Raw genomic sequence first — 25,670 nt, 5'->3', positions numbered from 1 at the left:
AGCATTTTTAAAACCTACTTTCAAAAACAACACAGCGTACTAAACTGTATCTTATGCACACACATTGTAAATAAAATCCTGTACTGGGAACATGTTGGGGATCTAAAGAAAGGGGCCTCTACCACATGATATGTCCTTGGTTGGCTGCTGGTGGCTGAAAATAGGTGGTGGGATAGGGTCAGGGAATATCCGGCAGGCCACAAGATGGCAGGCCAAATGTTGTTTAATCCTCACTGGAAAAGAGGGGTGGTGGTTAGGTGGGGTTGGCCAGACAGACTCTGGGTGGAGGAAACTGGGGACTAGCTGCCACAAGCCATAGGCATCTAAGGTGGCTGCCATCTTGTGAGAAGCTCATGGTTATGTGGGAGGTGGAATGGAGGTGGGATATAAAGGAAGGTAGCGCACTGGCAATCAGAGGGTGGGAAACAGTTGTAGACACCTTGGTCATGTCCGAACAGCTGTAGTGTTTTCAACTCTTCACCTGTCCTTCGTAAGCACTAATCTAAAATGACTGGATAAGCAGGGCAAAACAGTGAAATCCAATCATTTCAAATATCAATGTTTATGAGAAAGATAGTGGTGCAAAGTTAAGACAATTGGGACGCAGGCAAGGATCTGGATCCATGTAAGACTCATACAGACATGTACATGAGGTTGGAACCACAAGCCTCAGGTCCAAAAAGGAGGCCCAGTACAGAGTGTGGGGGCAGGAATATTACATGTCAAACACTCCCTTATTGCCGTGGCTGTGTTTGAGGTATAGAGCTAATCTGGGAGCAGAGTAAATGGATGGTTTAAATTTGTCTCGAGTGCAGCTGTGGTAGACTGAAAAAAGCCCAGTTGTGTCTGCTGCTCTCTCCTTTATACTTACAAAACACCAAATCAGAATCAGATGGTAGAGGCCATTGTATGGAAATGGAAGACTGTGTAAGCTTTGCCGGTGTGAATGATACCTGTTACTGTTCAGTCCCCTCGCAATTTACCAAGTGTGCATATTTGTATTGTGAGCGGAAGTCACTTTCATTACCATGCCACTCCTTGTTTATTCCCTTCAGCCTGCATACTCTAATGACCAACTTCGACCAAATATTACCCCCGTTGTCCCCAGACAATGGGACACATCAATAGACAGTATGTTTTTACGCTGAGGATAGTGGCTAGGCATGGTTGGGGAAGTTGCCCTCCGTTCCCTTGCACGCCATTCGCCAGAGCGAGAGGACATAGTTCACAAAAAGGTTTTATGTTGAAACAAAAGCATCCCGGTGCTCCACCGCCGTGCGACGGTAAGGGGAGGCATTAAACTGCCTGTGCGCAGTGCGGTTGGCTAGGTACCCGGAGCCGTACGAGGGTCCTGGCCTAGACCCAATCGCTTGATGTTGGAGACCGAGGTGGGAAGACCCGGTTCACTGGAAACCCCTGATCCCCTTCGGACGAGGCCGCAGGTGCGCCATGCAGCCTTGCCTAACGGGGAAAGGAGGGTGGTAGCCGGTCGGGGGCAAGCCAGGTGACATGGAGATGCTGGGAACCGAGCTCGAGCGGGTGCCAAAGCCACCCTCCCAGCTCAGAACTCCACGCTGAGGGAAAGGAGGTGGAGGGCGTGGGCCCCCTACCCTACCCAGTCCTCAGAATGTCATAGATACTCCCACTGTTTGCCCGCACATCATTGGTCTGTTTCGCTTGATGGCCTTTCTGATCTGCACTTTTTGATGGCCCTCCGGCCTGCAACCGTTTTTACTGTGATATGTATTCCTCTAACTGCAGCTCTTTGCTAAGTGTTGCATTGATTTCAATCGCTGTAGTAGCTGAAATGTATAGTGTTGAGTTATCTGTATACATAGACACACTGGCTTTACATAAGGAAAGAGGCATGGCAATAGTAAAGATTGAAAAAAGTAAGGGGACATGGGGAATTCTTGATTCTACCTGGATTATGTTGGAGAATCTTCCATTACAGAACACCCTCTGTGTTCTGTTAGACACGTAACTCTTTATCCACAATATAGCAGGGGGTGTAAAGTCATAAAAAATATATTTTTTTCCGTCAGCAGACTTTCATTGATAATGTCAAAAGTCGCATTGAATTCTATCAAAACAGCTCCCACAATCATTTTATCATCAATTTCTCTCTTCCAATCATCAGTAATTTGTGTAAGTGCCATCCGTGCTTGTTGAATGTCCTTTCCTTTAAGCATGCTGAAAGTCTGTTGTCAATTTGTTTATAATAAATTAGCATTGTATCTGGTCAAACACATTTTGTTCCCAAATTTTACTAAGAGTTGGTAACAGGATGATTGGTCGGCTATTTGAGACAATAAAGGGGGCTTTACCATTAGTGGGTGGCGGAATTACTTTAGCTTTTTCCAGGCGTGAGGGCACACACTTTCTAGTAGGCTTAGATTGTAGAATTTGCAAATAGAAGTGGAAATATCGTCCGCTATTATCCTTTTCCATCCAAGTTTTCAGGCCCTGGTGGTATGTCATTGTTAATAGACAACAATTTTTTCACCTTTCCACACTCACTTTACAGAATTCAAAATGGCAATGCTTGTCTTTCATAATTTGATAATTCATACTTGGATGTGTAGTGTCAGCGTTTGTTGCTGGCATGTCATGCCTAAGTTTTATAATCTTGCCAAGGAAGATAATCACAAAAGTAATTGGCAATATCAGTGGCTTTTGTGATGAATGAGCCATCTGATTCAATGAATGATGAAGCAAATGTGTCCTTTTCCCCCAAAAATGAATTTAAGGTGCTCCAAAGCTCTTTGCTATCATTATTTATATCATTTGTCTTTGTTTCATAATGTAGCTTCTTCATTTTATTCATTTTATTCATTTCAGTCACATGATTTCTCAATTTGCAGTTTGTTTGACATTTGATTGTGCAGCCAGACTCATTTGCCACTCCTTTGTTTCGTCCCTCTAAGCCATCATTTTTTAAACATCCTCATCAATCCAAGGGGATTTAACAGTTTTACAGTGATTTTCTTAACGGGTGCATGCTTATTAGTAACTGCTCCCCATTACACACCACAGAGCAAAGAATCAGACCTCTTATACACTATATTAGGCCCAGCCTTTGGAACTTTGGTTTTCCAAGATATGGCTACTACAGTGCATTCGGGAAGTAATCAGAATCCTTCACTTTTTCCACATTTTCTTAAGTTACAGCCTTATTCTAAAATTGATTAAATAACACTTTTTCCTTATCAATCTACACACAATGCCCCATAATGACAAAGCAAAACATTTATTTAAATTTATTAAAAAGAAAATCTGAAAAATTATGTGAACCCTATAGAATTACCTGGATTTCTGCATAAATTGGTCATAACATTTTTTCTGATCTTCATCTAAGTCACAGAAATAGACTCACACATTCTGCTTAAAGTAATAACACTCAAACAATTATAATTGTTCATGTCTTTATTGAACACACTGTGTAAATATTCACAGTGTAGGATGGAAAAAGTATGTGAACCCTTGGATTTAATAACAGGTTGACCCTCATGTGGCATCAATAACATCAACCAAATGTTTTCTGTAGTTGCGGATAAGACCTGCACAATGGTCAGGAGGAATTTTGGACCATTCCCCTTTACAAAAATGTTTCAGTTCCACAATATTCTTGGGATGTCTGGTGTGAACAAACCTCTTGAGGTCATGCCACAACTTCTCATTCGGGTTGAGGTCAGGACTGACTGGGCTACTCAAGAAGGCGTATTTTCTTCTGTACAAGCCATTCTGTTGTTGATTTACTTCTGTCTTTTGGGTTGCTGTCCTGTTGATACACCTAACGATTGTTAAGCTTCAATTGTCGGATAGATAGCCTTACATTCTCCTCCGAAATTTCTTGATAAACTTGGGAATTCATTGTCATGTATTGTATTGTCATGTCTTGTCCCTGTGCTTTCTCTTCTCTTCGTTTCCCTCTGCTGGTCTTATTAGGTTTCTTTCTCTCTTTCTATTCCTCTCTCTCTCTATCGTTCCGTTCCTGCTCCCTGCTGTTCCTCATTCTCCTAACGACCTCGTTTACTCTTTCACACCCGTCCCCTATTTTGCCCTCTGATTAAGTCTCTATTTCTCTCTCTGTTTCTGCTTCTGTCCTTGTCGGATTCTTGTTTGCTGTTTGCTTTGCTTTTGTTCCGTCCAGTTGTATTCTGCCTCGTCATCGGATACTACGTGTGAGCAGGTGTCTCTATCCTCTACGGCCCGCGCCTACCCGAAGGGACCTGCAGTCTGTTGCCGCTAGCCCTGCAACTCTCCTCAACAACTAGAAGGGGGACTCTCCTGTTAAACTAGAGGATTTGTGTTTTCCCTGTTTGGACATTAAAAGACTCTGTTTCCGTTATATCACTTTTGGGTCCTCACTCACCTGCATAACATTCTTTTTATCATCGATGATAGCAAGCTCTCCAAGCCCCGAGGCAGCAAAGCAGCCCCAACATAGTTTACAGTTGGGATGCGGTTTTGATGATGTGCTGTGCTTTTTTTTCTTCACACATAGTGTTGTGTGTTCCTTCCAAACAACACAACTTTAGTTTCATCTGTCCACAGAATATTTTGCCAGTAGCACTGTGGAACATCCAGATAATCTTTTGCTAATTTCAGACGTGCAGCAATGTTTTTTTTTGGACAGCAGTAGTATCTTCCATGGTGTTCTCTCACGAACACCATTCTTGTTTAGTGTTTTATGTATTGTTAGACTCGTCAACAGAGATGTTAGCATCTTCCAGAGATTTCCTTAAGTCTTTAGCTGACACTCAAGGATTCTTCTTAAACTAATTGAGGATTATGCGCTGTGCTCTTGCAGTCATCTTTGCAGGACGGCCACTCCTAAGGAGAGTAGCAACAGTGCTGAAATTTCTCCATTTATAGACAATTTGTCTTACCTTGGACTTTTCCATCTTTTATGCAAGGCAACAATTCCTAATCTTAGGTCTTCTGAGATCTCTTTTGTTCGAGGCATGGTTCTTGTGAATAGAAACTCAAATTGTGTGAGTCTTTTTTATGGGGCAGTGGAGCTCTAACCAGAATCTTCAATCTTGTCTCATTGATTCGACTCCAGGTTAGTTGACTCCTGACTCCAATTAGTTGACTCCTGACTCCTGACTCCAAGTCATTAGCCTCGGGGTGAAAATACCTTTTCCAACATACACTGTGAATGTTTAAATTATATATTCAAAATAGACAAGAAAAATACAATAATGTGTGTGTTATTAGTTTAAGCACACTGTGTTTGTCTATTGTTGTGACTTAGATGAATATCAGATAGAATTTTATGTCAAACTTTTTCTTGCCACTGTAAGCTTTTTGTGCGTATTGAACTTTTCAGGGATCTTTAATTTCAGCTCATGAATAATGGGAACAACACGACATGTGCGTTTATATATTTGTTCCATGTATAGAAATAGTGAAAAGAGCTACTGTCGACAACTGTGGAACACCTTTATGTACTTCAAGAAGTTTGAACTTCAATCAAGATGGCCTGAGATCTGTCACTAAGATAATCATGAAACCATGAACATGCGTCAGAGCCCAGGCCAATCGAGGACAACTTGTTTAATGAAATAGCATGATCAACAGTATCAAATGCCACAGAAAAGGAAGCACAATTCATTTTAGTGGTGGAATAATCCTTTAATTCATTGCCATTTACTCAGCTGGGCCAGGGTCGCATTAATTAGGTCAGGTGGAAATGTCCGACAGATCTCAACTCCATAAAAGGAGGAAATTGCCATCGCCTGATCTTGCTGCTTTCTCTTCCTTAACTCTATCTGATGCAGAAGTTCTGTGCGTCCATGAATCCACGTAAGTCCACCGACTGTTTCCTTTCATCTGAATTAACTGTGGCGATCGGGAGAGTGGGCCATTCAGTTATTGTTTATAGTTATTACCGAGGAGCGCGGCTTGGAGCGCACGCTTCAAACATATTGTGTAATGTGAATTGTCAATGATCACGGCCCTACGGATCCTCATAGGCCAATTATGCAATCGATATGGTTCATATGTATTGAAATTAATTATATGTACACATGAAGACAATTGAAAGAGTGAAATGAGAAACGTCATTGTTTGCTAATTGATTGACGTTGTTAATGGGGATTATAGATTGTATAACCATTCACTGTTTGTATTCTTTCATGATTTATAATAAATAGTTATGAGCCTAAATGACTCGCGGATGATTACTATTGACTTCTTAATGAAGTGAACTGTTGAATTCCCTAAATTATTTTAATAATGAATGATATGATCTTTGACTATGAATTTGATTGGATACATGTTATTTGTTTCCTTTGTGATGCAGCACAGACTACTCAGTAACTATACCACTTTATGGTTAAATGAATTCCTGCCTCAGTCTCATCCATTCCTCTGTCACCTGACACATGACCACATGTTCACCTTCACTGTCAGTCATCCTACCTGTCCAGCTACCCACACAGATTCCACTAATCTTTCAGTCATTATGGCCAAACAGTTCTATTTTTGTTTCATCAGACCAGAGGACATTTCTCCAAAAGTATGATCTTTGTCCCCATCTGCAGTTTCAAACCGTAGTCTGTCTTTTTTATGGCGGTTCTACAGCAGTGGCTTCTTCCTTGCTGATCGGCCTTTCAGGTTATGTTGATATATAACTCGTTTTCTTCCTGAGTGGTATGACGGCTGCGCGGTCCCAGTGTTTATACTTACATACTATTGTTTGTTCAGATGAGTGTGGTACCTTCAGCTGTTTGGAAATTGCTCCCATGAATGAACCAGACTTTTGGAGATCTACAAAAACAATTCTGAGGTCTTCGCTGATTTCTTTTGATTTTCCCATGATGTTAAGTAAAGAGGCACTAAGTTTGAATGTAGGCCTTGAAATACATCCACAGGTACACCTCAAATTGACTCAGGCTAATTGACATAATTTATCAGAAGCTACTAAAGCATGACATAATTTTCTGGATTTTTCCAAACTGTTTAAAGGCACAGTCAATTTAGTGTATGCAAACTTCAGTGAATGAGAAGTGAAATAATCTGTCTGTAAACAATTGTTGGAAATATTTACTTCTCTCATGCACAAAGTTGCTGTCCTAACCGACTTGTTAACAAGAAATCTGTGGAGTGGTTGAAAAACAAATTAATTACATTTATTATAATTTAATTTATTTTAATTTATTTTATTTTATTTTACTAGGTAAGTCAGTTAAGAACAAATTCTTATTTTCAATGACTGCCTAGGAACAGTTGGTTAACTGCCTGTTCAAGGGCAGACCGAATGACTCCAACCTAAGTGTATGTAAACTTCCAACTTCAACTGTACATAGCCATGGAATCACAAGTCACTTTAATGTTTACCTTCTACTTTACTTGTTTCATATGTACATGCTGTATTGTACTGTATTTTAGTCAATGCCACTCTTACATTTCTCCTCCTAAAATGTAAGCTGCTAACATTAGCCATCAAGCTAACAAACTTAGTCCCAGATTACTTTTTCAATGGAGCCTTTGTCTGGAGAGGTAAATTAATGATTCCAGTGCTGTAGGTCCTGCATCTACTAAATCAAATCAAATGTTATTGGTCACATGCCAATGGTTAGCAGATATAATTTGAAAGTGTGATGCTTTTGCTTATAATTGTAAGCAAAATGCTTGTGCTTCTAGTTCCAACAGTGCAGCAATATCTAACAAGTAATCTAATAATTCAACAACTACCTAGGACACACAAATCTAAGTGACGGAATGGAGTAAGAATATATAAATATATGGATGAGCAATGAGAGAGCGGCATAGGCAAGATGCAATGGATGGTATAAAATACAGTATATACATATGAGATGAGAACTGTAAGATATGTAAACATTATTAAAGTGGCATTATTAAAGTGACTAGTGATCCATTTATTAAAGTGGCCTATGATTTCAAGTCTGTATGTAGGCAGCATCCTCTCTGTTAGTGATGGCTGTTTAACAATCTGATGGCCTTGAGAGAAGCTGTTTTTCAGTCTCTGTTCCAGCTTTGATGCACCTGTACTACCCACACCTTCTGGGTGGTGGCGGGGTGAACAGGCAGTGGCTCGGGTGGTTGTTGTCCTTGATGATATTTTTGGTCTTCCTGTGCTGTAGGTGTCCTGTAGGGCAGGTAGTTTGCAGTTGCCATACAAGGCAGTGATACAGCCAGACAGGATGCTCTCAATTGTTCATCTGTAAAAGTTTGAGGGTTTTAGGTGACAAGCCAAATTTCTTCAGCCTCCTGAGGTTGAAGAGATGCTGTTGTGCCTTCTTCACCACACTGTCTGTGTGAGTGAACCATTTCAGTTTTGTCTGTGATGTGTACACCGAGGAACTTCAAGCTTCCCACCTTCTCCACTGCTGTTCCTTCAATGTGGATAGGGGGGTGCTCCCTCTGCTGTTTCTTGAAGTCTACAATCATCTCCTTTTGTTTTATTGATAAGTGAGAGGTTTTTTCCTGACACCACACTCTGAGTGCCCTCACCTCCTCCCTGTAGGCTGTCTCGTCGTTGTTGGTAATCAAGCATACTACTGTTGCGTCGTCTGCAGACTTGTTGATTGAGTTGGAGCTGTGCTTGACCATGCAGTTATGGGTAAACAGGCAGTACAGGAGAGGGCTGAGCATGCACCCTTGCGGGGCCCCAGTGTTGAGGATTAGCGAAGTGAAGATGTTTCCAACTTTCACCACCTGGGCGCGGCCTGTCAGGAAGTCCAGGACCCAATTACACAGGGTGGGGTTGAGACCCAGGGCCTCTAGCTTAATGATGAGCTTGGAGGGTACTATCGTGTTGAATGCTGAGCTGAAGTCAAAGAACAGCATTCTTATGTAGGTATTCCTTTTGTCCAGATGGGATAGGGCAGTGTGCAGTGTATTTTAACTGCCTCTGTTTTGTATCTTAATGTGTATATTGTTTATATTTACATTTCTCTATACTTGCTTATTGATGTGTGTGTTTTTGTATTGTGCAGGTCTCAATATGACTTCCATCTGACTTCCGTCTGAGTCAAGACATGAGTGTGATGCCCCAACAGTTGAGCTCTCTGTGTGTCAATCTTCCGTGCACAAGCAAAGACGATTTATTTATTAAGGTAAATAAAGCAATTGTCTTTGTTCGTGCACAGAAGATTGACCGTCACACATAGATTTTTATAATTGTTACACACTCACATCTGTGCAGCTGGGTTGTCGTGAGAAATAATCATCTCATTTTGCTTCCGGGAATGGCTTAGTCACCAAACAACACTATTGCCAACCTTTTTTTGGCTTTTTTTTTTTTTTGCGGCTGAGTGGTTTGACTGTCACGCCCTCATCTGTTTCACCTGTTCCTGTGATTGTCTCCACCCCTTCTAGGTGTAGCTTATTTTCCCCGGTGTATTTATCCCTGTCAGTTCGTCTTGTATGTTTAGTCAAGTCAACCAGAGTGTATTTCCCGTACTCCTTTTGCAATTCTCCTTTTTCTAGTCCTCCCGGTTTTGACCTTTGCCTGTTTCTGGGCTCTGTACCCACCTGCCTTGACCTTGAGCCTGTATGCCACTCTGTACCATCTGGACTCTGATCTGGTTTTGACCTTTTGCCTGTCCATGACCATTCTCTTGCCTACCCCTTTGGATTATTAAACATTGTAAGACTCCAACCATCTGCCTTCTGTGTCTGCAACTGAGACTCGCCTTGTGCTTTGAATCCAAGATGGTGTAGCAGTCAGACATCTTGTCGTGTCGTGTCCCTTGTATATATCGTTTTTTTACATATTTTTCTTCGCATATCTTAAAACATTTTACTAAACGTCAACTTCTAAATATTCTCCTGCAACCCGCCTCACCCAATGTAGCGCGGATCTGTTTTTTTCTAAAGTATTTATATTTACTTCGGATCCGGAACCCCTTAACTGAAGCTAGCCAGCTAACTACCAGCTATCAGTCAGCAAACCATTGCTAGCGGACTTCAGCTAACCGGTCATCAACTAACCTTTAGCTCGGAAAGCTCTCGCCAGTTCGAACAACGCGACTCTAACCAGAGCATAACGGACCTATTCTTTTTTTTATCCCCGGATTCCCACCGCAAACAGAATATTTTCAGCTGGATCTTCACAACTAGCTAACTAGCGAACCGCAACCCCGGATGAATACTCCTGGCGAGCGTTTACACCCACTTAGCTTGAAGCTAGCCCGGCCAGAGCTCCTGTGCTACCACCGAAGCATACTCCTGGGCTACAATATCCGGACCCACGACCGTTCTATCTCTGACACCGCATGAAGAGGCATAAAGACTCACCCCATCGCGACGTCCCCCAAAGGCTAACTTTCTAGCCCTTGCTATCTCCTTGCTTGCTAATTCGGCCTGCTAGCTTGTTTAGCCCCGGCCTACTAACTGTTAGCTTGTTAGCACAGGCCTGCTAACTGTCTGAATCGCCGCGTCCCAACCACTCACTGGACCCATATTTACTTTCAATCTCTTCTCGATTTTTAATTTATTTATACCTTCCGGTAACCAATGTGATACGGAATCGCTATTTTTAATTTTTAGAACACACTCAAGAACCTCCAGAAGCTAACCAGCTAACTAGCTACTAGCTCATTGTTAGCCACTGCTAGCAGCTTTTACCTTTTTTACCTTCTGCACAGCCAGCCAGTTTTTTAAAACCTGTATAATACTCGCCAGTCTAGCTTCCCTGCCCCATCCACCGCTGCACCCTGGACACTGATCACTTGGCTACATAGCTGATGCATGCTGGACTGTCCATTAATCACGGTACTCCATTCTGCTTGTTTATGTTTTATCTGTCGGCCCCAGCCGCACTCAGGCTCTGTGTAGTTAATCCGACCCTCCCTGCCTAGTCAACGCCGTTTTACCTGCTGTTGTTGTGCTAGTTGATTAGCTATTGTCTCACCTACCTTTTTAGCTACTGTTTTAGCTAGCTCTCCCAATTCAACACCTGTGATTACTGTATGCCTCGCTGTATGTCTCTCTCAAATGTCAATATGCCTTGTATACTGTTCAGGTTAGTTTTCATTCTTTTAGTTTACAATAGAGCCCTTAGTTCCACTCTTCATACCCCTGATACCTCCTTTGTCCCACCTCCCACACATGCGGTGACATCACCCATTACAACCAGCATGTCCAGTGATACAACCTCTCTCATCATCACCCAGTGCCTGGGCTTACCTCCGCTGTACCCGCACCCCACCATACCCCTGTCTGCGCATTATGCCCTGAATATATTCTACCATGCCCATAAATCTGCTCCTTTCATTCTCTGTCCCCAACGCTCTAGGCGACCAGTTTTGATAGCCTTTAGCCGCACCCTCATTCTACCCTCTGTTCCGCGGGTGATGTGGAGGTAAACCCAGGCCCTGCATGTCCCCAGGCACCCTCATTTGTTGACTTCTGTGATCGAAAAAGCCTTGGCTTCATGCATGCAAGTTTGTTTTACTCACTGCTTTAGCACACTCTGCTAACCCTGATGTCCTTGCCGTGTCTGAATCCTGGCTCAGGAAGGACACCAAAAATCCTGAGATTTCCATACCCAGCTATAACATTTTCTGTCAAGATAGAACTGCCAAAGGGGGAGGAGTTGCAGTCTACTGCAGAGAGAGCCTGCAAAGTAATGTCATACTTTCCAGGTCCATACCCAAACAGTTCGAACTACTAATTTTGAAAATTACTCTCTCCAGAAATAAGTCTCACTGTTGCCGCCTGCTACCGACCCCCCCCCCCCTCTCAGCTCCCAGCTGTGCCCTGCACACCATTTGTGAATTGATGGCCCCCCCCATCTAGCTTCAGAGTTTGTTCTGTTAAGTGACCTAAACTAGGATATGCTTAACCTGTTACTCCTACCCCCTACTTTTTCAAATATTCTGTTAAAAATCACAACATTTCAGCGCCCTGCTGCTCATGCCAGGAATATAGTATATGCATATGATTAGTATGTGTGGATAGAAAACACTCAGACGTTTATAAAACTGGTTAAATCACTGCTGTAACTATAACAGAACGTGCGTTTCATCAAAGTGCAGGAAAATCTGATCACTGAAAATGGAAATAAAAATCCATGCGCCACGTCCAGGAATTGTTAAAGGTGAACCGAATTAAATGAGGCCGAGGTTGCAGTACCTACAGCTTCCACACAATGTCTAGTCTTGTCATTTGCTTCGGCTTTGATTATTGGTCAAACCGAATCAAGGGAACCGATTGTTTTGGTTGAGATTTCTCCTGACATTTTTTCCAGACTGACACCTATAGAATTTTATCGCTTATTAACGTGTACTAATACCTAAAGTTGCATTACAAAAGTATTTCGAAGTGTTTTGTGAAAGTTTATCGTCGACTTTTATTTTAAAAAATGACGTTACGTTATGAAACGCTATTTTTTTTGTTTATCACAGTCTTCATAGATCGATATCTAGGCTATATATGGACCGATTTTAATCGAAAAAAAGACCCAATAGTGATTATGGGACATCTAGGAGTGCCAAGAAAGATGGTTAAAGGTAATGAATATTTTATATTTTATTGTGCGGTTTGTGTAGCGCCGACTATGCTAATTATTTTGTTTACGTCCCCTGCGGGTCTTTTGGGGTGTTACATGCTATCAGATAATAGCTTCTCATGCTTTCGCCGAAAAGCATTTTAAAAATCTGACTTGTTGCCTGGATTCACAACGAGTGTAGCTTTAATTCAATGTGTATTTTAATGAACATTTGAGTTTGAACTAATACTATTAGCATTTAGCGTAGCACATTTGCATTTCCAGATCTCTAGATGGGAAGCCTGCGTGCCAGGTAGGAGCAAGAGGTTAACACCCCGGCAGTCCTACAATCTAAGCTAGATGCCCTCAATCTCACACAAATCATCAAGGAACCCACCAGGTACAACCCTAAATCTGTAAACAAGGGCACCCTCATAGACGTCATCCTGACCAACTGGCCCTCCAAATACACCTCCGCTGTCCTCACCCAGGATCTCAGCTATCACTGCCTCATTGCCTGTATCCGCTACGGAGCCGCAGTCAAATGACCACCCCTCATCACTGTCAAACGCTCCCTAAAACACTTCTGTGAGCAGGCCTGTCTAATCTACCTGGCCCGGGTATCCTGGAAGGACATTGACCTCATCCCTTCAGTTGAGGATGCCTGGTCATTCTTTTAAAAGTAACTTCCTCACTATTTTAGATGCAAAAAATGCAGAACTAAGAACAGATATAGCCCTTGGTTCACTCCAGACCTGACAGCCCTCGACCAGCACAAACATCCTGTGGCGGACTGCAATAGCATCGAATAGTCCCCGCGATATGCAATTGTTCAGAGAAGTCGGGAACCAATACATGCAGTCAGTCAGGAAAGCTAAGGCCAGCTTCTTCAGGCAGAAATGTGCATCCTGTAACTCCAACTCCAAAAAGTTCTGGGACACTGAAGTCCATAGAGAACAAGAGAACCTCCTCCCAGCTGCCCACTGCACTGAGGCGAGGTAACAGTCACCACCGATAAATCCATGATTATCAAACTTCAACAAGCATTTCTCAACGGTTGGCCATGCCTTCCGCCTGGCTACTCCAACCTCGGCCAACCGCTCCGCAGCTACTCGCGCAAGCCTCTCCAGGTTCTCCTTTACCCAAATCCAGATAGCAGATGTTCTGAAAGAGCTGCAAAACCTGGACCCGTACAAATCAGCTGGGCTTGACAATCTGGACCCTATTTCTGAAACTATCCGCTGCCTTTGTCGCAACCCCTATTACCAGCCTGTTCAACCTCTTTCATATCATCTGAGATCCCCAATGATTGGAAAGCTGCCACAGTCATCCCCCTCTTCAAAGGGGGAGACACCCTGGATCCAAACTGTTACAGACCTATATCTATCCTGCCCTGCCTAAGGTCTTTGAAAGCCAAGTCGACAAACAGGTCACTGACCATCTCGAATCCCCCTATACCTTCTCCGCTGTGCAATCTGGTTTCAGAGCTGGTCACGGGTGCACCTCAGCCACGCTCAAGGTCCTAAACGATATCATAACCGCCATCGATAAAATACAGTACTGTGAAGCAGTCTTCATCGACCTTGCCAAGGCTTTCGACTCTGTCAATCACCATATTCTTATCGGCAGACTTGGTAGCCTCGTTTTTTTGGATGACTGCCTTGCCTGGTTCACCAACTACTTTGCAGAAAGAGTTCAGTGTGTCAAATCAGAGGGCATGCTGTCCGGTCCTCTGGCAGTCTCTGTGGGGGTGCCACAGATTTCAATCCAATTCCCTGATCCACCTCTACGCAGACACCATTCTATATACTTCCGGCCCGTCCTTGGACACTGTGCTAACATCCAAATCTAACATCCAAACCAGATTCAATGCCATACAACACTCCTTCTGTGGCCTCCAGCTGCTCTTAAACGCTAGTAAAACCAAATGCATGCTTTGCAACCATTCGCTGCCTGCACCCGCACGCCTGACCAGCATCACCACCCTGGATGGTTCCGACCTTGAACATGTGGACATCTATGTACCTAGGTGTCTGGCTAGATTGTAAACTCTCCTTCCAGTCTCATATCAAACATCTCCAATCGAAAATCAAATCTAGAGTCGGCTTTCTATTCTGCAACAAAGCCTCCTTCACTCACGCCGCCAAACTTACCCTAGTAAAACTGACTATCCTACCGATCCTCGACTTCGGCGATCATCTACAAAATTGCTACCAACACTCTACTTAGCAAACTGGATGCAGTTTATCACAGTCCCATCCGTTTTGTCACTGAAGCACCTTATACCACCCATCACTGCGACCTATATGTTTAGTCGGCGGACCCTCGTTACATATTCGTCACCAGACCCACTGGCTCCAGGTCATCTACAAGTCCATGCTAGGTAAAGCTCCGCCTTATCTCAGTTCACTGGTCACGATGGCAACACCCATCCGTAGCACGCGCCCTAGCAGGTGTATCTCACTGATCATCCCTAAAGCCAACACCTCATTTGGCCGCTTTTTGGTCCAGTTCTCTGCTGCCTGTGACTGTCACGAATTGCAAAAATCGCTGAAGTTGGAGACTTTTATCTCCCTCACCAACTTCAAACATCTGCTATCTGAGCAGCTAACCGATCGCTGCAGCTGTACATAGTCTACCCACCCATTTTTACCTACCTCATCCCCATACTGTTTTTATTTCATTACTTTTCTACTCTTTTGCTCACCAATATCTCTACCTGTACATGACCATCTGATTTATCACTCCAGTGTTGATCTGCAAAATTATAATTATTCGCCTACCTCATGCCTTTTGCACACAATGTATATAGACTCCCCTTTTTTTCTACTGTGTTATTGACTTGTTAATTGTTTACTCCATGTGTAACTCTCTGTTCACACTGCTATGCTTTATCTGGACCAGGTCGCAGTTTCAAATGAGAACTTGTTCTCAACTACCCTACCTGGTTAAATAAAGGTGAAAAAGAAAAAAGAAAAAGATGGGGGAGAGCTCAGCTGATAGGGGCTTCACACTTATGTTTTGAAGATGGACGCAGATGGACTCAGTTGTCAGACGTTAAGTGACAGCTCCCAAGGAAAGGAAAAGACAGGGCTATGAATGCAAGGACTGACCATCCATAATATAAAATAGTTTTAGCCAGGCAATAGTGTTAACATATTATATATTTTAGTAAAAATAGCTTGTGTTTTGGGTTCTGATAGAACAGTTGAACTAAGGTCATGAAGCTTAATAATTAGTTCAAGAATCAATGGGTATACAGTGCATTCAGAAAGTATTCAGACCCCTTGCCTTTTTCCACATTTTGTGTCGTTACAGTCTTATTCTAAAATGGATTAAATTGTTTTGTTTTTTACACATAATACCCCATAATGACAAAGCAAAAACAGGTTTTAGAAACATTTGCCAATGTATAACATTTTTAACTGAAATATGTCACGCCTTGGTCTTAGTATTTTGTGTTTTCTTTATTTATTTGGTCAGGCCAGGTTGTGACATGGGTTTATTTTGGTGGGTTTTTGTATTGGGGTTTAGTAGGTATTGGGATTGTGGTTGAGTAGGGTTGTCGAGCATAGTCTATGGCTGCCTGAGGCGGTTCTCAGAGTCAGGTGATTCTCGTCTCTGATCGGGAACCATATTTAGGTAGCCTGGGTTTCACTGTTTGTGGGTGATTGTTCCTGTCTAGGTGTTTGTTTTCACAAGAACCTATACAGCCTTTCACGTTTAGTTTGTTTTGTATATTAAGTTATTTCCTGTATCGTTCATTTTTCATTAAAGAACATGAGTAACCACCACTCTGCATTTTGGTCCGCTTCTCTTTCAACAGACGAACGCTGTTACAAAATATCAAATTTACAGAACTATTCAGACCCTTTACTCATTACTTTGTTGAAACACCTTTGGCAGAGATTATAGCCTTGAGTCTGACGCAACAAGCATGGCACACCTGTATTTGTTTGAGTTTCTCCCATTCTTCTCTGGAGATCCTCTCAAGCTCTGTCAGGTTGGATGGGGACTGTCGCAGCACAGCTATTTTCAGGTCTCTCCAAAGATGTTCGGTCAGGTTCAAGTGGATGGCCCACTCACAGACATTCAGAGACTTGTCCCAAAGCCACTCCTGCATTGTCTTGGCTGTGTGCTTAGGGCCATTGTCCTGTTGGAAGGTGAACCTTCACCCCAGTCTGAGGTCCTGAGCGCTCTGGAGCAGCTTTTCATCAAGGATCTCTCTGAACTTTTCTCCATTCATCTTTCCCTCAATCCTGACCTAGTTTCCCAATCCGTGCTGCTGAAAAACATTCCCACAGCATGATGCTGCCACCACCATGCTTCACTGTAGGGAAAGTATTGGCCAGGTGATGAGCAGTGCCTTGTTTCCTCCAGATGTGACACTTGGCATTCAGGCCAAAGAGTTCAATCTTGGTTTCATCCGACCTGAGAATCTTGTTTCTAATGGTCTGAGTCTTTTAGGTGGCTTTTGGCAAACTCCAAGTGGGCTGTCACGTGCCTTTTACTGAAGAGTTGCTTCCATCTGGCCACTCTACCATAAAGGCCTGATTGGTGGAGTGCTGCAGAGATTGTCCTTATGGAAGGTTCTCCCATCTCTAAAGATGAACTTTGTAGCTTTGTCAGAATCACCATTGGGTTCTTTGGTCACCTACCTGACCAAGGCAATTCTCCCCCAATTACTCAGCTTACCTGGGCAGCCAGCTCTAGGAAGAATCCTAGAATTCCTCTATTGACATGCACTGTCAACTGTGGGACCTTTTTCTTTTTATAGACAGGTGCGTAGTTTTCCAAATCATGTCCAGTCAATTGAGTTTACTACAGGTGGTCTTCAATTAAGTTATCAAAAAATATCAATGGAAACAGAGTGCACCTTAGCTCATTTTCAAGTCTCATAGCAAAGGGTCTGAATACTTATGTAAATAAATAAAATAAAAATTATACATTTGCAAAAATGTCAACCTGTTTTCGCTTTGTCATTATTGGTTATTGTGCGTAGATTGAGGAGATAAAAATGTTATCCATTTTAGAATAAGGCTGTAACATGTGGAAAAAGTAAATGGGACTGAATACTTTTCGATTGCACTTCTAAAATGGATGTAGCAACTAAGGATTCCAGCTTTAACCACTTTCTTATCACGATTTTGTGTTAAGTCACTGCCACAATAGTGTATTATCTAGGTCTACGATGTATGTGGCATACCATGCCATTCACACTCACTGAACAGCAATTTCAAAGCAGTCGTGAAGTTTCAGGCTTGGATTTGGCCGAATATTTAAAAAATGATTCCTCGATAGTCATAGTCAGCTTTGTTATGCAGTGCAGATGTGGCCTTCACTGCAGAGTTGGGCCCAATTTGAATTGAAGACAATTAATTCAGGAAGTGATTTCAATTTTTAAAAAGGGGAAAAACATTTGAAATAAATAGCTTTTACATTTAATTGTATTACATATTCACAAATTGAATCAAAGAATGATGATTGGGGAGGCATCACATTTCATTTCCCTTCTATTTATACTGCAGTGTTGTTGTTTCCTTTCCTTAGTAGCTGTCACTTAACCTCTGACGTTGAGTCAATCTGTCCATCTACAAGACGCGTGATACCCCTTCCAGTTGAGTTCTCCCTGGTCAGACCACTGAGCACAACCCCCAACAGCCAAAAAAGGCCTGAGAGAGCGACTGTTGTATTGAGCCCTGACTAAGAATAAACTAGGCTGTGGTGGGATAAGGTTACCTTGAAGCCCCCTTGTGCTATACCCATGTGAGGCACCAATAATACTGGGTGGGCATTTCAGCAGGGATCTGCAGTCTCTCCCCTGCCCTATTCTTGGCTTTCCCCACTCCTGTTTTGCTCTCCTTCGCCATCATACGTATACATTTTCTGCAATGCTTCAAAACGGGCAGCTTTGAAATTCCAATCACCTTTTCATTTGAACTTTTTTTTCCAACTTTTTCTGACAAATTCAACGTGTGGATTATATTGGGAAAAATAAGGGGCACTACCTTCATTGATACGGTCACAATTTCCTTAATCAGTGGATTCCAATTCGATTTGAAAGACATTGCTAACCTCTTGAATAAAAGCTTTCCAAACGACACACTTGAAATTAAGTTTTCATATCAACATGCCTGAAGCAGCCCCTGAAGGTACGTCTTTCAAAGTGTTCTGCATGTTCACTTTGTGTGGAGCAGAATTGTTTGCTAAAACATAGTTTGCATCATTAAAGCAATATACTATTTGGATTACTTTTGTTTCTCTGGCGTCTCATGATGAGGAAATGTGTTGAAAGTTGATTGCTAAAAATACTGCATATACGATTAGCACTTTTGCCCCTGTAACATGACAGCTGAAGTGCCCGCTATTTCAAGGCTATAAAGCATCTTAAGATAGACATTAAATACTTTCTCCACCTTATGTAACACAGCAAACATTGTTCATATTTAACTACGGGTGCTAAATAAAGTCTCCAGGACTTAGTGTTTGAATGTAATGTGTGACGCAGTATTTGTCAGTGACACCTTGCATTGAATCACAAATGTCACCAACTGTGAAAAGGTCTGTATTGCTCAGTTGAGTGTGTGGTGTGTAGTTATTCATTCACCATCCTTCATTTTTTTTTTTATTGGAGGAAGGGAATCATGCAATACATGAACTGTGTTCGAATACCCATACTAACATGCTGTATACTACATACCTAGTGAGTGTATATACTACATAAAATTAGTTCATTTAAGCATACTGTAAATGAACAGTATCCTTTCAGTTGAGCGTGCTAGCGCTTCGCCTGTCTACCGGAAGTTGATGCTGTAGCTATGCAACCTCTTGCTAGCTTGTTAGCAGAACAAATGACTAGCTAGACAGTTTACAGACAGAGCGTTGTCAGATTGTCTGTTTGTAAATTCAGAGCTCTTGGAGTGTCGCTCTGGCTGAGGAGTAGAGTTGATCCCAGTGTTCTGACCTCGCAACAGCAGTCAAGCACCCAAGCTAACGTTGGCTTGCTACTTCCAGACACAAATTAAAGAACACCTCACTCTGACCATTTTACTCACCCTAGCAGAGCTGGTTAGGCTGTTCATGCTATCCAGAGTGCTGGTAACTGTGCTGCTGGCAACAATGTAATAATGCGGTTTCTTGCCAACGTTTACTGACATCAGCCATATTCAAAGGGTGGTGAGCATTCTTCTATTCATCAGTTATTCTGCACTCCAGCACACTCAGATGACAAGAGTGCTGTGAAATCGGAAAAGATAGTGAAAATCAATCAAATCAAATTAATTCATATAGCCCTTCATACATCAGCTGATATCTCAAAGTGCTGTACATAAACCCCGCCTAAAACCCCAAACAGCAAGCAATGCAGGTGTAGAAGCACGGTGGCTAGGAAAAACTCCCTAGAAAGGCCCAAACCTAGGAAGAAACCTAGAGAGGAACCAGGCTGTGGGGTGGCCAGTCCTCTTCTGGCTGTGCCGGGTGGAGATTATAACAGAACGTGGCCAAGATGTTCAAATGTTCATAAATGACCAGCATGTCAAATAATAATAATCACTGTAGTTGTCGAGGGTGCAGCAAGTCAGTACCTCAGGAGTAAATGTCAGTTGGCTTTTCATAGCCGATCATTATGAGTATCTCTACCACTCCTGCTGTTTCTAGAGTTGAAAACAGCAGGTTTGGGACAGGTAGCACGTCCGGTGAACAGGTCAGGCAGGCAGAACAGTTGAAACTGGAGCAGAAGCACGGCCAGGTGGACTGGGGACAGCAAGGAGTCATCATGCCAGGTAGTCCTGAGGCATGGTCCTAGGGCTCAGGTCCTCTGAGAGAAAGAGGGAAAGAATTAGAGAGAGCATACTTAAATTCACACAGGACACCAGATAATACAGGTGAAGTAATCCAGATATAACAAACTGACCCTAGCACCCCAACACAAACTACTGCAGCATAAATACTGGAGGCTGAGACAGTAGGGGTCAGGAGACACTGTGGCCCCATCCGATGATACCCCTGGACAGGGCCAAACAGGAAGGATATAACCCCACCCACTTTACCAAAGCACAGCTCCCACACCACTAGAGGGATATCACCAACCACCAACTTACCATCCTGAGACAAGGCCGAGTATAGCCCACAAAGATCTCCGCTACGGCACAACCCAAGGGGGGGCGCCAACCCAGACAGGAAGATCACATCAGTGACTCAACCCACTCAAGTGACACACCCCTCCTAGGGACAGCATGAAAGAGCACCAGTAAGCCAGTGACTCAGCCCCTGTAATAGGGTTAGAGGCAGACAATCCCAGTGGAAAGAGGGGAACCGGCCAGGCAGAGACAGCAAGGGCTGTTCGTTGCTCCAGACCCTTTCCGTTCACCTTCACACTCCTGGGTCAGACTACACTCAATCATATGTCCCACTGAAGAGATGAGTTTTCAGTAAAGACTTAAAGGTTGAGACCGAGTTTGCGTCTTTCACATGGGTAGGCAGACCATTCCATAAAATGGAGCTCTATGGGAGAAAGCCCTGCCTCCAGCTGTTTGCTTAGAAATTCTAGGGACAATTAGGAGGCCTGTGTCTTGTGACCATATCGTGCGTGTAGGTATGTACGGCAGGACCATTAATTAACAATGCAGTTCGTAAGGATAGCGTAGCTAACAAATTGTCAGCCAACATAATGTATAACGTAACTTAATAAAACTGTAATAACTTAATCTACTCCAATTTCAGAGCATTCTCATGTAGAATAACTGACAAATTTACATACGTTCTACACCCATTGATTAAGTCAGTAAACGTTGACAAAAACAGAATGGTTAAATTGTTAGCATGGGTGCTTGACTATCATTGAACGCTCAAATCAACACTACTCCTCGGCCAGAGCGTCCAGTGTGCGCTCTGAAATTACAAACTGACTGCTCAGGATTTACAAACGTCCAGAGCGGACTCCAGATTGAATTTACGAACACACCAAAAATCGTAAATTGTTTAGCTAGTCATTTGTTCTGCTAACAAGCTAGCAACAGCATCAACTTCCGGTAGACAGGCAAAGCTCTAGTACGCTCAACTGAAGGATAACATTTGTTTACAGTATACTAAAATAAACTAATAGTATGTAGTATACAGTATGTTAGTATGGGTGTTCAAACACAGCTAATGAACCAAACTGATGTGATTATAGTGTGATGTGATTATAGAAAAACTGTACATACAAGGGCAAAATTATGTTTTAGATATCGGAAGGGATGAATGGTTTAAGAGGGGGGGGGGTCCGGAGATCCTTTTAGGGCATAGGGTGCAAAGCTTGTCACACACACACATTCTGCAGTTCTTCACATTTTTTCCATGGGGAGTTTTGCAGTTTTAAAGCAAGCTGTCTTTACACGTTTTGCCATGGGGCAAAGATGATTTTCCTGTTTTACAGCTAATTTTCTGCAATTCTACACATGTATGCCATGTTAATGATATGAGTGAGAGTGACTAACAAAATAAATGGGGGACCCCTGGAGGACAGGGCCAGTGGGCACATGCCTTGTGTGCTCGGTTGGTATTTGGCCATTAGTACACAAGTTTAGATAGCTGGCTAGACTAACCTAGCAATTGTTAGCTGACATTAAGTGACTGTCATTTCTGCAGTGCTATAGCTGCCCTGGTCAACTTTAAGTGCTGTTATTGTGAAGTTGAAACGACTAGGAGCAACAACGGCTCAGCTGCAAAGTGGTAGGCCATACAAGCTCACAGAACGGAACTGCAGAGTGCTGAAGCGTGCAGCGATCATCTGTCCTCGGTTGCAACACTCACTACAGAGTTTCAAACCCCTGGATGCAATGTCAGCACAATAACTGTTCGTCGGGAGCTTCATGAAATGGGTTTTCATGGCTGAGCAGTCGCACACATGCCTAAGATCACCACGCGCAATGCCAAGCGTTGGTTGGAGTGGTGTAAAGCTCGCCGCCATTGGACGCCTGGCTTCCACCTGCCAGTGGAAACGTGTTCTCTGGAGTGATGAATCACGCTTCACCATCTGGTAGTCCAACAGACCAATCTGGGTTTGGAGGAAGCCAGGAGAACACTACCTACCTGAATGCATAGTGCCAACTGTGAAAAGTGTGGTGGAGGAGGAATCATGGTCTGGGCATGTTTATCATGGTTCAGGCTAGATCCCTTAGTTAGAGTGAAGGGAAGTCTTAACTCTACAATGACATTCTAGATGATTCTGTGCAGCCAACTTGTGGCAATAGTTTGGAGAAGGCCCTTTGCTGTTTCAGCATGACAATTCCCCTGTGCACAAAGCGAGGTCCATACAGAAATGGTTTGTCGAGATGGGTGTGGAAGAACTTGATTTGCCTGCACTGAGCCCTGACCTCAACCCCATCGAACCACTTTGGGATGAATTGGAACGCCGACTGCGAGCCAGCCTTAAAAGCCCAACATCAGTGCCCGGCCTCACTAATGCTCTTGTGGCTGAATGGAAGCAAGTCCCTGCAGCAATGTTTCAACATCTGTTACACAGAGCGAACACAGGGGAGCCCAAGAGCGGACTCGGATGCAGAAGCATGGATGAATGAACCAAAATGTTTTTTTTTTTAGAGATGAGATGTGCAGAACTGGGGTAGCTCAGATGAATTACAGAAAAAACTGAAATGTAGAGGTTGGAGTTGACTGAGTTTAACAGGGTAAACAGGTCCTGAGGAGAATCCAAGGCAGTGGTGGTGAGTGAAGACCAGAGGAAGGTGGTTGGGTGGTGAGATGTGGTACAGGAGCAAGAGACAGAGCACTAACTGCAACGAGAGGACAAAACGGTGTAAGGCAGGGAAACAAGCACAGCAGAGTAATAGGAGTAAAGGCTAAGCTTACAACTGACTGAGCAGGAGGGAGTGAGAGAGCGAGAGTGTGAGAATGTACAAGGGGAGAACAGCAGGTTAGGATGACACTGGATGAACACCAGATGGCGTAGTGGGAGCAGATGTGACAACATCTAGTGAAAAGCCTTCAAAGAAGAGTGGAAGCTGTTATAACAGCCAAGGCGGGACCAACTCCATATTAATGCCCATGAAATTGGAATGATATGATCGACAAGCAGGTGTCCACATACTTTTGGTCACATAGTGTGCAGTATTAGAGTGTGAACATACCATTGAATGTTGATCCCGACTCCTGAGTCTCGCCTAACCGTATTCTGTCAGCATCCACTCGTCATTCTGGAAGGTTTTCTTTATATGACAGGAACAAAGTTGAAGATGTGGTACTGTTTTGGTGTGTTCGATTTTAGCCTACCAGGGGTGCCGGGTCAGTGCCAGTGGCATTTTCATCTCGTTAAACTCGATGGAGCAGCCACTTTTTTTTTTTCAACCAGTGAAAAAAAAACTAAATTAATGAACAATATGAGCGGCTGAGCAGAGGAGACCCAGTCTGTCCGAACAGTCAGATTAATTTATTTGGGACACCGGGGCACCTACCTCAAGAGAGCCTCCCAACCCGCCCAAAATATATATTTTTTTGGGAGGGTTAAATGGACTTATTTAGGAAAACGGCTAACTTCCTGCATTTCAACACACTTTGCCATGGTCAGAGAAAAATGTGCAGTCTTATAATGCTTTTCTACATATTTTGTCATGCGGCTGAGAGACAAAGTTGCTGTTTTATAGCTCATCTCATGCTATTCATTACATTTTGCCATGAGGATGAGAGAAAATAATAATTTCCTGCAATTGTACACATTTTGCTGCTGTTTATGACGTGTTCATATGATATCTGGGGGAACCCTGACCTCCAAGGGGCCCCCAACCCAAAATAAATTTAAATTGAGTTGAAATAAATTGTTGAGGACGAATCGACCTGTTCTGTGGGAATTTCGCCCATGGTTTGACGCCATATGATGTGCTCTGTTGTACTCAAATCCCGGGCTCCAGCTGTAATATTAATCAGCTGTCGTAAAAGAGCTTTAGCCACATATTTGTGGATAATAAGTCTAAGGCCCCATCCAAAAATGCCTTGACTCTTCTGGGTTAGTTGTATGCACAGTGCTTCTCTGGAGTATGTTGTAGTATTGTGCAAAGGGTTCCGGGTTAGCATCCAGGGTAAGGAAGAAAAGGACGCATTATGGGCTGGCCATATAAATAAGTAAAATATTAAATAGTGATACTTTATTTTGACCGAGATTAGCATGGACAGAAAGACTCACCAATCTCACATAAAGCATCAGAGCGAGCGAAACAACGCCCTCTCTGTCTCAGTATGTATAGCCCACGTATCTGATGTTGTCTGGCCAAAAACAGTATTTGTATTCATTTTGGATTCCCATTAGCTGCTGCCAAGACACCAGCTACTCTTCCTGTGCCCTCAGGCCCCTACTCTACTACCACATATCTACAACACAAAATCCATGTGTACGTGTGGGTATAGTGCTTATGTTACTGTGTTTGTATGCATGTGTCTGTGACTATATTTGTGGGTTGCTTCACAGTCCTCGCTGTTCCATAATGTGTATTTGTATCTGCTTTTTAAACTAATTTTACTGCTTGCTTCAGTTACTTGATGTGGAATAGAGTTACATGTAGTCAATGGCTCTATGTAGTACTGTGCACCTCCCATAGTCTGTTCTGGACTTGGGGACTGTGAAGAGACCTCTTGTGGCATGTCTTGTGGGGTACGCATGGGTGTCCGAGCTGTGTGCCATTAGTTCAAACAGACATGTTAATACTTCTCACAAATACAAGTAGCGATGTGAGTCAATCTCTCCTTCACTTTGAGCCAGGAGAGATTGACATGCATATTATTAATGTTACCTCTCTGTGTACATCCAAGGGCCAGCCGTGCTGCCCTGTTCTGAGCCAATTGCAATTTTCCTAAATCCCTCTTTGTGGCACTTGACCACACAACTGAACAGGTGGAACAAAACTAGGGCCTGTCGGACCTGCATTTTTGATAGTGCTGTTAAGAATGCAGAGCAGCTCTTTATTATGGACAGAATTCACCCCATCCTAGTTACTGTTGTATCAATATATTTTGACCATGACAGTTCAACTTGCTCAATCACCACATTGTTCATTACAAGATTTAGTTGAGGTTTAGGGATTAGTGAATGATTTTTCCCAAATACAATGCTTTTAGGTTTAGAAATATTTAGGACTAACACATCTCCTTTCCACCCATTCTGAAACTAACTGCAGCTAAGTTAAGTGTTGCAGTCAACTTCTGTGACTGGTAGCTG

The 25,670-nt window shown here is 43.0% G+C and overlaps 1 protein-coding gene across 30 annotated transcripts in view; it reads left to right on the top strand.

Annotated features, from left to right (window-relative positions):
* The first annotated feature begins 18,233 nt into the window (after positions 1 to 18,233).
* Positions 18,234 to 25,670, top strand: part of si:ch211-266g18.10 (neurofilament heavy polypeptide) — a 147,727-nt gene continuing 140,290 nt past the window's right edge. For 9 of the 30 annotated variants that reach the window (XM_046349878.1, XM_046349870.1, XM_046349879.1 and 6 more), the window contains exon 1: positions 18,236 to 18,618. In XM_046349878.1, coding sequence (XP_046205834.1) covers positions 18,597 to 18,618 — 22 coding nt within the window. In that variant the 5' untranslated portion in view covers positions 18,236 to 18,596. Of the gene's footprint in view, positions 18,619 to 25,670 lie in introns of all 30 variants that reach the window. The other 21 variants (XM_046349871.1, XM_046349891.1, XM_046349887.1 and 18 more) reach the window with 5 other exon arrangements.

Source organism: Oncorhynchus gorbuscha, linkage group LG05, assembly GCF_021184085.1.
Source record: "Oncorhynchus gorbuscha isolate QuinsamMale2020 ecotype Even-year linkage group LG05, OgorEven_v1.0, whole genome shotgun sequence".
Taxonomy (NCBI): Eukaryota; Metazoa; Chordata; class Actinopteri; order Salmoniformes; family Salmonidae; genus Oncorhynchus; species Oncorhynchus gorbuscha.
This window is presented reverse-complemented; position numbering and strand designations above follow the sequence as displayed.